General features: G+C 38.1%; 1 protein-coding gene across 1 annotated transcript in view; it reads right to left on the bottom strand.

The window, feature by feature from the left end:
- Nucleotides 1-15,528, bottom strand: part of GADL1 (glutamate decarboxylase like 1) — an 82,783-nt gene that overhangs the window by 27,814 nt on the left and 39,441 nt on the right. Inside the window, exon 12 of the mRNA XM_053467944.1 lies at nt 1,170-1,369. Within this exon, the coding sequence (XP_053323919.1) occupies nt 1,170-1,369 (200 nt within the window). The remainder of the gene's footprint in view (nt 1-1,169; nt 1,370-15,528) is intronic.

Below are 15,528 nucleotides of genomic sequence, written 5' to 3' on the forward strand. Positions count from 1 at the left end.
ATGTATAAGTGTGTGAGCATTGATGTATAAGTGTGTGAGTGTGTATGTGAGTATGGGTAATTGTGTTTGGGGGCAATGATGGGACAGACCATCTGTTGAAGTTGGAGGTCCTGGGGCAATTTTTGCACCACTGCCCTGAGGTTTCTAGTTAAGACATACTTATGTATGTATTTATTAATTATTTCAGATTTCATCCCTTTCCAATAGCAAGAAGACATTTGAAGGTTCACGCATCATTAAGTGTGCATGCTTTATAGACCTGTAAATAGATTACACTTTTTGTGAGCTGACAGTACTAAGATGCTACTTTTCGCTTTGTGAGATCACAGTTATGTATTTAAGTGTGTTTCACCTCAATGTTATGTTCTATAAAATCTCTGGAGTCCATAGAAAAGAAATACAATTGCCTGCTGCCTTAATGGAGATGAAGCCTAAGAAAAAGTGTTTTCAACAGTACAGCAATGGCCACATTCCATTTAAAGGCCACATGTTTTTAATGCATTTAGATCTTGAGAAATCTCTCCCATTGTAATTTTTTTAATGAAATTCTTTTCCCATTTCAATTTAGCTGTGACATGCTACTTGTTATAATGCATTTTGTCAATATTCAGTAGAACGTCAAAATCGAAACAGGTGTTCCTTTGGAGTTATGCATCCCCCCCCCCTACATTTAGTAAATATTGAAACCAATAATGGAAGCTCGTATTTCCAACACATCAAGCTGACATCTCTTTATCAAGTAGCGCTGTGGACCCTTGCAAAAATAAAGAATCATTAAGGCATGTATTGTTGTATCCTTGGCTAATTAATTTTCATGTACATTTTTACTGACAGTATTATAGCTAATCATACAAAGTTGGTGCTGCCACACTAACCTCGCAAAAGGAAACATTGGCCTCTCTCCCTGACAGCTGCTCGCGTCTATAAACACTAAGCTGTATGCTTGAATATTAATTCAAAATAAACGGTATAAAATACTATTACAAAGTATTTACAAGGACTATAAACTCACCATGCTTCTGCACATGCATGAATATCCTCGATGTTTTCAATTAATAAACCGAATTATATTTTACTCCATAATTTTTTTAATTGACTATGTTTCCAGCACAATCAACGTGGAACCAATTAGTTAAATACATTAGATGTCTTGTGTTGAAATTCCTTACCTTGATAATGCAAGTGCACGGTTTACCCTCTCTTCAAGTCCCATGGTCCCTAATGCTTTCCACATCATCCAGAACTTGAACGCATCCGCTCGCCTACTGCACTGAATAGATTTGTCCCCTGTGTCATATCTCACATCATAGAATTTATCTTGCTGGAAGAGATAGGAAGCTTCTGCTGAATGGCATTTTTTAAGCAGACCCTGCAAAATATGTTTAAGTAGATACATTTAGAGCATAATTATACTGACAGTTAAGTCATTGATGTTTGTGTTTAAAAAAGATTACATTATTATTATATGTGCTTTGGTAAATCAAACTTTTATTAGTAAAGTTTATACGATCATAAAAAAAAATCCTTTTAGCCACTTCTTCAAAGCGAAAAATAAATAGAAATAATGTTCACTTGCCAGTAAGTGGAAAATGGGTCACAAACTAAAAAGTGTGGTAAAGTTAATGGAACTCTACACGATTTGTTAATTTAAACAAGGCAGTGAATCTAAGAGTGAAGGGTAATCAATGCATGAGCTCCTTCCTCATTGTGCCTTGTTACATACTAAATAAAACTCACTAATGAGGAATATAAGAAGCCAGAACACTCATCCTATGCTTATATATTATCATAGTTACATAGTTAATTAGGTTGAAAAAAGTTCCTCCATTCCACAAACCCGTTCAGTTGATCCAGGAGATCTTACCAATGACTTATTAAGAGGGAAAATTATGTTCTGATACCTTAAACCCATTAGCCTTTTAATATATGCCAGAATCTTGCTTGCCTTAGACTAGGCTGCCTGAGATTGTGCCAGAGCCGGCCTTAGGTGTTCCGGTGCCCTGTGCGAACTACTCCTCTGGTGCCCCCCCCTCACTACCCCCCCTGTCCCTTCAAACTACCCCCCCTGCGCCTTCAAACTACCCCCCCTGCGCCTTCAAACTACCCCCCTATGCCCCTTCAAACTACTCCCCTCTGCCCCTTCAAACTACCCCCCCTGCCCCTTCAAACTACCCCCCCCTGCCCCTTCAAACTACCCCCCCTTGCCCCTTCAAACTACCCCCCCCTGCCCCTTCAAACTACCCCCCCTGCCCCTTCAAACTACCCCCCCCTGCCCCTTCAAACTACCCCCCCCTGCCCCTTCAAACTACCCCCCCCTGCCCCTTCAAACTACCCCCCTGCCCCTTCAAACTACCCCCCCCCTGCCCCTTCAAACTACCCCCCCTGCCCCTTCAAACTACCCCCCCTGCCCCTTCAAACTACCCCCCCCTGCCCCTTCAAACTACCCCCCCTGCCCCTTCAAACTACCCCCCCCTGCCCCTTCAAACTACCCCCCCCTGCCCCTTCAAACTACCCCCCCCTGCCCCTTCAAACTACAACCCCCCCTGCCCCTTCAAACTACAACCCCCCCCGCCCCTTCAAACTACGACGGAGTCACGGAGACGGAGAGTAAGGGGCGTCGAGCGGTTGCTGAGAACTTCACGAGCAACCGATCGGCGCCCCTGCCCGGGACATAAATGAAAACATTGTTGTTTTTTTTGTTGTTGGTTTTTTTTAACTTTATTTAACATCCTCCATGTTAAATAAAGTTAAAAAAAACTTTATTTAACATGGAGGTTGTTAAATAAAGTTAAAAAAAACAACAACAAAAAAACCCAACAATGTTTTCATTTAGGTGCAGAGGGGGCGGCGGAGGAGGACCCCGCGGCGGCGGCGGCGGCGGACCCGGCGGCGGCGGCGCCCCCTGGAGTGTGGCGCCCTGTGCGGTCGCACAGGTCGCACACCCCAAAGGCCGGCCCTGGATTGTGCATAGCTGTATTGTCAGTAAGAACACTCAAATCCTTTTCAATAGAAGATTTACCCAACACAAAGCCATTAAGGGTATAATTAGCATTTTTGTTTTTCTTACCCAAGTGCATCATTTTACATTTATCTATATTAAAACACATCTGCCAATTCACTGACATTTTCCCATTCTGTCTAAATCCCTTTGCAGAGAAATGACATCTTGCTGAGACTTTATTACATTATATAATTTTGTGTCATCTGCAAAAATTTAGCCATTACTTCCAGTACCTTCTTCCAAGTCATTGATTAATAAATTAGAAAGAACTGGCCCAGGGACAGAACCCTGAGGCACTCCACTTAAGACCATTGTCCAGCTGGAAAATGTGCCATTTACAACCAGTATCTGTAATTTTTTATACAATCTTATGTGCCTTATCCTTTCATTATTTAATTATAATTTCGATTTAGTTAGTTCTAGTTGTTTTGGAAATCAGCCAATGATTATGTGTATAACAACAACACATTCAGGGCTGTATGCATGTGATATCACTGAATATAGGCAGCGAGTTTTAGTACAATAGGCATACCCGGGAACTTTATGGCTCTGGCTACCCGGACCTCTTCCTTTGTAGGATGTGGACAGGAAGTCTCACTGATGTCAGTTGGTCGTCCTGCTCACATCGCGGGGAGTCCAGCTGATGTCGTAGGTGTTCCCGCTGACGTCAGTGGGCATTCCTGCTGGCGTTGCGGGACACACAGATATTTAACTGGGAAATAGTGGAGAGTGGGGCGAAAGTATAGGGTGCAGTTAGGTACGTCTGGGTTTGTTAGCTGGTAACAGGCCTGCAACCAATATTGAAGGGGCTGCCCGACTATATCTTAACAACTTAATGACAAAGCCCGTACATGTACGGGCTCAAAATGCATTGTTTTCAATGGGTTTAGGGACTGCTCCATTGTCCTTAAGGGGTTAATAAAGTCAGGTACTTTTACTGTTTACAGGTAGTTACAGCTTACTAGGTATTATGTTTAACAGCCTGGGACCATTAATAGGGCTGCTTAATTGGATAGGAATTCATTAGGATACAGAGTCATAGGTTCAAGATAGGGTTGTTTGACCTCTAGAGTTTAGATCACAACCCATGATAAAGCATCAATAAGGGGTTGCTTTACTGGGCATGGGATATTAAGTGCTGTTCACACTGTGGGCTGGATTCCTGGTGGGTTGCGAGTAGTGTGTCCACCACTGCCTATGTTAGTAGTCTCAGGGACCCCAGCCCGTCATCAAGATCACATCAGTTAGCAAGTTTAAGCTAACATGTTTTATCGCGTCACCATATGTTTATTACAGTTTATCTTGAAATAAATTGTTAGTGTTCCATACACTGTAGCCTTTTATCATCACCCCTTTTGGTCTGTTTCATTATTTTTTATACTTAATGGCCATTTTTACTTTGCACCAGTCATGAACCATTCCCTGTCTTGATGGTGCTGTCCATGGTGGTGTTTTAATGTTGTAAGGGTTAATAACTGGTTACCTGGTCCTGCTAACTGGCCAAAATTCAAAGCTTGCTCTGTGAAAGCATATGTCATCTGCCTAATGCTATACTGTCTATTAGTCCATTAGCTATCCAAAACCATATTTCAAGTTATTGAGACTCTCCCAATAAATTCAGACGTCTATGCCATTGTAGATGAACCCTCTTCTTTTTCCGTGGCTACTACATTTGATAAGTTATCAAAGTAAGAACATAATGATTGGTTATATGCCTCTAATGTGATGTATAGTTGGTAATTTAAAGTTATGCTAAGAAATAATTATAAAAACTATTGTCTTTTCAATTTACTTTAAAATTTGTCTTTATTTATGAAACTTTACTGGCTCCTTGCTGTACTGTACTAAACCAACTCCAGTGATCTTTTTGTGTCTATTAGTTGAAGTGAATCACAAAAAGATATTCCACAATTATCACCATCATATTCCACAGTGCTGTACAATGGGTAAACAGGACGTAACAAGTAGTGCATCGCATAACAATTTGAATTTTACAGAATTAAAACGTAAGAAGGGCCCTGCATAGCTTGAAAGATATAATATGATATCCACTTTTAAAAACTTTAATACTGGGCCCTTTAGGTTTTCATCTGCGTATTAGGCTCTTTCTTCGGGTCCACCTTCACGAGGAGGAAATTATTAAATATATATATATATATATATATATATATATATATATATAAAATATCGAGCCTAGGTTTAATCAAGACTATGGAGTAAAAGTCAACTTTGACAAACAAGAAAGCCTCTACGATACATAATATTTACATTATAATTAACATCTAATTCTGAAATTTGTGTTATGCTGTAAGAACTCATGTTTGAAACGCAATGCAATCGAATTTCCAAGGGAAACAAAATGCCGATAATGGCATACTGTCCCAGGTGGTTTAATTACACATACTTCATACTACTGAGAAACTTTTTGTGAGATTTAACATTCACCGACATGCAGGTATCTCAAGATTTTTTAATGTTTGATACTCCATATGTTTGGGTCTAAGACCTAAAATTTTGTGATCCATGTTTAATACAACAAGACTTATTCAAAGCAACCATATGTTTAATACCTGAAGCCAGTGATTCATTGGGAGATAATTACATACCTTGATTGTTGTTAGCTAGATTTACATTGCTCCTGGGTAGTCTGCCAAACTGAGTAGTTTCTCTCCCATGAGATACTGTTTGGATTTTTTGTTCCAGTATAATGTAGAGTATTGATATAAATATAATGTTCACAATTCCCACAGACTTATTGATCAGGACACTAGTGTGTGGATGTTAATTTGAGTTATACCATCTGTTTTGAGTGTTTTGCTTGCAGAACTACATACTATCCATTTAGATGACCCCCTCCCCCCCAAACCCTGGGCTAAACATTACCTGGATTCCTATTTATGCATCAAAGTTCAAATTTGGCCCACATTTTATTAAAACATCCACAACAGTGGAGAGAGTTGCCTGGTGTGGTCTCCTTCGTTCTTTTTATATTTTTTAATGTTAGTTGAGTCCACTGCACTGTAACTTAAATGCTATGTCAAATGGGTAGTAGCCTATTAGGCAATCAGACTACGCAGTGCAACATTGCTCCATGGGCTGGTTGGGAAGATCAAAGATCTCCCTTCTAACTCGCTAATACACTATGGAGGTTGGCAGTTTTCCACCATTGCACTCAGCACTCATTGCTCAACACCCCACATTAAAATGTGATATCCCAGCTAAATATATACATACACACAATTCTGATGACGTAGAAACATCTTCCTCTACATAATGTAAACCTAACTTACTTGGAAGATACTTGTGATAATTCCTAAAGAAATGCCATCTGTTTTATATGCCTACATTTTATGCTATAAGTTTACCTGTTCCGTGCTGTACTGCTATACACTTGACAGCATTTCAAAAGTACATTAAATACTGTCTGACGAAAAAAACAATTCAGTCCTTTTCCAACTGTTAGTCAAATAGCATTTTTCTGTGTTTCAGAAGAAAATACAGAGTTTAATTTTTTTCTAATAGCACTTTTGAAATGGCAACCTTTCTAAAGGTCATACAAACCGAAATATAATAGAAAACTTCATATTCTTATTTCTTACATTTTTTTTATTGAAATATATATTTTTTTGAGATTTACTGCCTGTTCTGTAGTTACTATCTTGTCTACTGTCAACATGACCAAAATCATCACATTGCTACATCTTGACACCAAAATAGTTACTAGGTTTCTGCATTGCCGTGTTAAGAAATAAATAGAGCAGGGTGTGTGTTTTGCTCTTTAAATAGAAATGATAAGCACCAATTTTTTAAAAAGCTATGCTTGGTCAGACAGCAAGATATGCATTGAAAAAGACAGCCTTGAAAACGCTGAGTGGCACTTTGACTAACAACCTGAAAATGAGAAAGCCTGTACCGATTATACGGAAGAATAGGCTCACTAAAGATAATAAATTCATACAAGTGAAGATTTTTTCCCCTTGTGGAAGGCACAGGTTGATCCAGGTAGAAAATTACTTTTTTGGCCACATCACAGCAGTTCCTTAAATGACAAGCAAATCGATCAGTTTTCAAAAAATGGTGCCAGAGCCACTCTCCTTTAAACAAATAATTATCAAGCTATATTTCTGTTTCTTATGATGATGTTTAAAACAAGAAGAAACTGGAAACAAAATGTTTCTACTTTGGAATATATTGAAACATTAGAGTACTGCTAATTATATTGTTGGACCTTGCTAGAGGTAGAGACCAGAGTGAAAAACAGAAAAAACAGTCGAATAATAACCAGAGTATGTGTTAGTTGTGGGTTAAGGATGATCCTGCTACACACAAGATTACTCCAGACACCAAAAGAGCACTACAATTTTTGGAGCAAAATGAGATATTACAGTATATTATACGGCACTGTATTTAATGCTCAAGGGGAAAAATATTTATTCCAAGGAACATCCCCTTTAAATAACATCAGAGGTGTAACGAGAAACCACAGGGCCCTGGTGCGACAATTGCCCCGCCCCCCCCAACAGCTGATGTGCCATCATTGCCCCCAAACAACTTTTACAAACACCAATTACACACACTCTTACTCACAAACACATCTACACACACACCCCATCTCACCCCACTTACACATACATTCACACACACAATTACACATCCATGCTCACACAAATGCATACAATTAAACATCCATGCTCACACACAGTTAGACATCCATGCTCACAGACTTAATTACAAAATTACAAACAAAATTACACATCCACGCTCACACAATTAGACATCCATGCTCAAATACACAATTAGACTTCCATGCTCACACATACACACAATTACACATCCATGCTAACAATCATACATACACACAAACCTTACATTAAACCTTCTTACTTAAATAGTATGGCAATAACCTATCACACCCTGAGAAATTATTGTCACAAAATTTAACATGCATTCAACGATGCTGGGAATGATGTATCTAATACTGCATTAAATTATGAAAGTGTTATATTCAGCAGGGTAAGCAGAGCAGCTCCTTTAAGGACACACAACCAAATTAAAAACTTTGAACAATTAACTGTTTTATTAACAAGTATAACAATTCTTAATAATCTTTGTGTTTGAAATACGTGGCAATAGAGGTTGTTAACTGGAATCCAAAACTGTATGTCTGTCTTAAATTATGTTATGTATTTATGTATTTGTTTAAATTTTATCGATGTATTTATGCATTTACTTGTAAGTCTTTTTGTATTTTCGTAATAAAAAAAAAAAATAATAATAATCTTTGTGTCATGTGCCTCTTCAATTGAGAGCCACAGCTCAGACATCATACTGTTTCAGTGTTTCATCTCTATTACTATGCCTGATTAAAGCAAGGATTCAGATCTGTAATTCAGACAGTTTTATAGCAAACAGTTGCTTATCCTCATCGGCCCTGCCATAGCCAAAAATAAACATTTTTTTTATTTGATTTTAAGTCTATCTTACATTCACACAATGAAGGTGAGATTATTACAGACTGAATTTTGCTTTGAAAAGCCTTTTTTTGTCAATACATCTCTGACAAATGCAAGGCATCTCTCATTGTCAAAGACTGGTAAGACTGCAGACTTCTTTCTGGAGTGAAGGCGATAAAGGAGTCTTTTTATTGTGTTGCCTATCTAACTGTAGAATAGTCTTTACAGATGATTATAATGTGAAAAGAGTCCCAGACGTGGTCCCAGCCCGCTGAGATAGAAATTGATGGCAGTATCTCCGTCACAGCAGAATGCACAAGCGTTTGTTTCATTTTCTGCTATGTTTATAGGATGCCTTTTGCATTCCTAACAAAACAACTGATTTAATTGAGTCATTTTTAAAAACTCACATGCAATTCAGTGGTAATCTCAGTTGCCTTGATCTTCTAATTCAGTGCTTTTTATGAACAAAGTATTATCATTTTTAAAAAGTGTGTGAGTGTTGATATTTGTATATCTATATCTATCTATTTACAAAGTACTGTGCAAAAGTTTTAGACAGGTTTGAACAAATGCTGCTAATTATTTGGTGTGACCACCTATTGCTTTCAAAACAGCATCAATTATTTTAGGTGCACTTAAACTCAGTTGTTTTTTTTTTAAGAAACTCTGCAGGTAGGTTGTTCCAAACATCTTCTGTGGATTTAGGCGCAACACAAAAAAACAGCGTGAAAAGCATTTTTTATTCTTTGTGTAGATTAACCCGTACTGATGCGGGTGTTGGTGTGGCAGAGCCTGTCCTGGTGTGTGTGTGTTTTGGTGTCGGTGTGGCAGAGCCTGTGCTGGTGTGTGTGTTTGGTGTGTCGATGTTACAGTGCCTATACTGTTGTCAAGGCAGGCTGTTCGAGGACAAAGTTGCCGTACTCTGAACTGTAATTTATTTGTGTAATCTGGATGCTGGTCAGGTTCTATGTGGGCAGTGTGGATGCCAGGGCTGGCCTTTGGGGTGTTCCACCTGTGCTCTATGACTACGATTTAGGGGGTTAATTCTGATTTTACATGAGATTTCCAGTTGATTTATACCTGCAAAACTGGGTTTGTGTGTTATTCAGTTGATCTGTATCTGCTATGCTATGTTTCCATACATTATTTATGTATACCTGCATGTACAGGGTTTACATGTGTTTATGTGATCTCTATCTGAACTACAGAGAGGAAAGAAAAGAGTCATGGCTTGAATAAGTAAATGAGGGGGCTAAAGGACTCTGGGGATGATTTGGGGGAAGAGGATCTCTCAAAGTCACGGTCAAGGTCAGAAGGAGGGAAGACTTCACTGACTTCCCCTGATCTGCAGTGTGGCATATATATTTTTTGGTTCGGGAGCGGAGGAAGTGATTGAATGCCATGGAGCGTGGAGCGGGACCCAAGGAAATGCTTGCCCAGGGACCAATTTTTCAACATTTAAAAAAATGTTTGTTACCAAAGTTAGCTGTTTTTTCCTATATTTAATGTATTAAATGTACATTATTTTTACCAGTGTTTCAAGTTATACATCATTGTACTTGTTTGCAAAAAAATAGATGGGGAGAAAGTGGGGTAGGAGATAGTGAGGAAATAGGTATCTGACGGGGAAAAATGCCCATTTTATACCCAGATTTTTAGGGGTTCCTACACCCATGCTGGTGTGTGTATTTAGTCATCTGTTTCCTGGCACTTTATTTTCTGTAGGAATAAATTTAACACATTTAATTTTTACTTATCCAGAGATAAAACGCTCCCTCCTGAATTTGTAGTCACTTCAGAGGGTAAAACATTCTAGGCCCAGAAATTAGTGAGAGGAAAAGTAAAGGTTTCATGTTATTTACTCTATTTCAATTTGCATATTTTATTAAAAAGGATTAGTGGCAGTAAATTGTGGCTTCAGGCATCACGTGTATGATGACTTTTTTTTAGTGTACTGATGTACTCCCAATCCCATCACATCACATCAATATGCGTTAGAAAATCAGGAAAAGATGGGCATGGATGGTGGGCTGATTCAGTGGCGCAACAGACCACTTGACTAGGCTTGCCCCCAGGCCTTAGGCTGCCAGCCCTCTCCTGGTACCGAATAAAGTGTCAGTGAGTGTATATCTGATGCATGTCCCTTCCCCTTGCAAGTGCTGATTGGCCAGATTGAAAAAAGTCCCGAAAACCTCCCAAGGGTTGCTGGACCCATCAAGCCATAATCTTCAAGTAGACCATCCACCACCAATGAAATTATATCACTTATAACAAGGGCTGTCTGTTCTTAAATGCTAAAAACACAAATCAGGCTTGACTTCAACAAGTCCAATGGCAAAACTGTTCAGGGTGTCACAGATGGTCAACAACATTGTGGGGAGGGCAAACTTCTTGACATCTTAAGGGCATGCTTGGGGAAAGGTGGTGTAGCTGGTTTTTGACTACACAGTTTGCACTAAAGTGCATCCCATAAATGTTTGCCTAGGGCCATTGAAAAAGCCCTGCCTGAGAGGAAGTGTTATATAAGTTGTTGAGCTATACATTTGCTTAATCACGGAAGGCACATCTTAGCTCTAATAATTATTGCACCCATGCTGCTATAGGATTAAAAAGCCAAGAGATTGGCTTGGAGCATGTCTTGCAAAAATAAGATGTTCCATTACAGTAAGATTTTGATCTCTTAGAAAACTATATGATTCTGTTACTATGCTGAAGTTCACAATTTATCTTGAGGAAATTGAAGAGATTACTGAAGCAAAGCACAGCTTTAGGCCAAATAGACCTTAAAAAAGGTTGTCAACTGTATTGACAGGTTCGTAGAGTAGATTATGTGTTTGGAATTTAAAACCGCATTTCACTTTGCTCTTTTACAGAATATGTTTTCCGAGATTTAAATTGCACCAAAACATACATAATGTCAGTGATTCAATAATAAAGATATCACCATTTTACACACCATCAGAATGATTATGTGACCCATTTTAGAGGACTTTATATTATACAATACTAAAATACATTAGGCTTAAGTAATGTGCAGAGTCTAATTACTAACTCCCAAATGAAAACTGAGTCCAGCGATAGAGAAATACAGATAGCGACTTAAGCGGTGGAATTTTTTTTGGGAACGTTCAAGCCACACAACCTCTTTCTTCTCTACCCTTAACTCTCTCTTTCTAGTCACCGGAAAACTTTATTGTCCTCTCTTTTTTAATACTACCCACAGCTTTTTATCTTATAGCATAACTAAATTAACTTATTATAATTACTTATATAGTAGCTAGTCATTTTTGCTTGCCATTTTTCTCCCCATTCACTCTAACAAAGACTTTCGAACCAGTAAACAATAATCAGCAACTTAACAAGGAAGAGAAAGTTAATGTTCAAAAAATAAATACACAGATATTGGCATCAAGAAGCTACTCCAGTTATATTTTAGTACATGCAAAAGGGGCATTAATTGTATATTAGGTTTATTAGGTTCAGGTTTGTTTATTGTGTTACTAAGGTAGGATACCAATGCATTTGGGAAAGTAGATCTTTTATCTTTCTGTGCAGTGTCATCATCCTTTCAGAGCCCTGTGCCCTATATAAACCTCACAGTCAATTCACATGTGTTATTTTAGGGGGGGAGAACTTTTTTCAAAACTTTAATGTTAATCAATGGTTTCTATTATGATAATGTTATCCTCGGATGATTCTTGCATTGTAATTCCCTAGGTGATGTCGCCGTAGCAGTTTTTGTTTTTACACTTTATGAAAGTTAATCAGCTCTGCCCTTCTTACATAATAAAATTTGAGAATTATGTTATAAATCACAGCCACCGTGATCTTTTGTGCTGCGGTTCTTAATCACAACCAAAAAGCTAATTAGACGATGATCACACAGTGACGTTTGCTGAACTTGCATGTTCTATCTGGGTCAATTCATGTTCATTAAGGTTTATAAAAAGCAAGACAATGAATCATGTAGCAGTGGCATAAAACTGATATACAGCATAGAATTCCACTCAGAGGAAAAACATGAGAGGAAAACAATAGTGAACAACTCAATCATATTTGCCAACTGTCCCTAGTTACCCCAAATAGTTTAGCACAGCCTGAGGAGGTCAGGTCTGAGCCAGAGGGTAAAGGTACATGTTCAGATTTTGACTACTGTAAAATAATGTGTTGTTCTGCCCTAAAGCTCAGTTATTACTTATAGAGTAACTCATAAAGTCCATAATCCTTAGCATCCCCCAGGTGCCTTGACTTAAATCCACTACTATGTAACAACTAAATTCTAGCTCTGTGGCACAAACCATGTCCTTCATTCATAAAACATCCAGATTCCGATCTTAATCTGGCCATTTTATTTATTTTTTGTATTCTGTGTTTATCATTCCCATTAATTACCCATCACACGTGCAAACAACAGAAAAGCACAACTTAAAACATTTCTTGTACTTTAGTCTTAATTGATTTACCCTCGCCGCTTTTATTGCAATTTTTATTGTTACTAAATTTAAATAAGAGATTTCTGCAGGGCAGATCATCAACTATTTTACAAAGTAGAGCCATCTGGTTTAACTCATATCTTTTGTCTCTTGACAAATTCATGAGATGGAGATGGCTCTGAAGGTAGCACAAGTGAACCGGTGCCACTCAGAGTGAGGTCGATGAGCCAATTGGCAGTCAATGTGCTGCTGTCGTGCCACATCATGCAAGGAGAAAAGTGATATTCAGTCTGATATTGACATCATAGCTCTCCCAGCCAATCCGAGGCTGACATCAGAGCCAGGAGTCAGACAGATTTAGTGTGACACTGTGCCAGTGAACTACTTACCCTTACACTAAAGATGATATCATGTGAGTTACACAGCTGGCTTACAAATGGCAATGACACCACGCCAGTGAGCTACTCAGTGTCTGACTGACTCACATCATAGCATGAGAAGCCAGACATAAGTAAAGGTGTGTATAAATACTCACAAAAAAAACACAAAATTACAACTGTGCATTTACACAACCAACAAATACCGAGGATTGTACATTGCGCAAACTAGATTGTTTGGCCATTTTGGCTAGGAGAATGATTTGGATTATTTTATGGCGGCTCAGGTGTTTCCTATTTACATGAAAATTATTGCAAATGTCTTATACAAAGTAAGCTGCCAGCTTTCCGATGCTAGGTAGATTGCACTTCATCTGCCCTTTATATACTCATATGTGCCAGAGCGACACACACATCTCTTTTCACTGTCTGTTAACTAAAATCTTTTTCATGACAGTAAAAACATTTTTGGGACAAAATAACAATTTGTACTGATACGTTGGCTATTTAAGAGTGTAGTTATAACAGCAGGCAATAAGTATTGAGAATATAGTATATGCCTTCAATACTTTTTTTGGCTTGCAATATCAGTATTTATGCCTGCTTGATTACATAATAGCACTTTATAACTATATCAGAACAGTAAGGGGAAAAGTCTAGCAGGGTGCAAAGCCTTTCCCAGAATCTGCTACGAAAGTAGGAGAAAAATTAGAAATCGGATCCATGAGTTAATACTTGGTTTGGGTATGCCAACTCCAGGGAAACAATGTGCCAGCTCATTTCAGCAGTACTTTTGGATTCAGAGACTCAAACCCTCTCTCATTTCTATAATTATATATAGAAATATATTTTATAAGAGCATTACATGTTAGGATCTGCAACTCTGGCAATGCACTGTGGATGATGCTTCTGATGGGATGACTAAGCTCATGAGAGAGGAGAGGGGGAATAGATGGATCCTTTAACCTATATAGTTAATGTATACTTACTTTCCTATATCCCAACACTGCTAATTGTGCCCTGCTTAATATTTTTTTGTTATGATTGTCCCCGCCTAAAGGGAAAATCCATCTTCTCATCCTACTTTAGGAGTCCTTATGGGAGCCTGAAGGCCAACCATGTTTCTATACTGCCACAGTGGAAAAAGGATTCTGCCGGGTGCCTTGTCTTACCTCCCATGTGTGTAAGGGTGCCTTCCGTTAAAGTCAGAGAGTGACTGACAATTTCTTTTTGTGTAAATTAAAATATATATATAAATTTGATACGCAATATGGCTACCTGCTACCATGGTAGCTATTGTAAAAAAGAAGTGCCTGCTAATCTATTGTTGGAGCAGCTTGCCAGCATGAAACTTTGTCTGAGCCATGCTTACCAATATTCTTGAAAAAAACAAGGATTACAAAATCTAGGGAAGGAGATAAATTCCATTATTGTGACAAATGAACTACACACTGTTTACGTATGAGTAACAGTCTTAGTAGATGGTTTTAAAATGCATCACCATAGCAACCAACGGAATTGTCTTTATGAGTTGGACCATCTTATTGCCTGCTATAGTAATAAGATGACTTTTACAACTTTATACCAGAGCTGCCCCAAAAACGACTTTTGTTCCTCACTTTTAACATGCATAAGTAATAGTTTAACAGGTACACAATATCATCCTTTTGTAAAGGTTATAAGAAAGAGCTTACAACCTAAAACAATACAGATTCACTGTGACGGAACTGAAATGTAAATTGTCGATGGAATCAGTCGCGTAAAACCATCAACATAACATTTTGTCAAATTATGCATCATTTGTGAAGAGCACAGAGAGAGAACCATTCATTATAGAATGAATTGGTGTCCTTAACATTAGTGTAATGGGCAGTTCACTATATTAGTTAATGATGAGCTGAAATCTGTTAGAGTTTAGTATGTCCCATCTCATTATAAAAAAAAAATCATGCTGGTAGGTAAACAAAATGACTTTGAAATATGCTAACTAAAGAGTGAATGTTAAAGTGGCAGATTGAAGGGAAATGGTTCTGCATCACCGCTTATCAGGAAATCAAACTCATTGCATTGTCTTATTATGGAAGAAAAACACGTTAGGAACAATTGCTTTTACCGTCTGTAACTAGAAAATGAAATGAGCAAAACAAAATCACAATATCTCAAATAACTGTAATGCCTGAAACCCTTCATTTCTAATCCAAGAGGAGGGTTTAATTTTCAAAAATGTTTGTACAATGTAAAAACGATTTTAAGAAGTACTA

The sequence above is a fragment of the Spea bombifrons genome, chromosome 5 (genome assembly GCF_027358695.1).
Source record: "Spea bombifrons isolate aSpeBom1 chromosome 5, aSpeBom1.2.pri, whole genome shotgun sequence".
NCBI lineage: Eukaryota > Metazoa > Chordata > Amphibia > Anura > Pelobatidae > Spea > Spea bombifrons.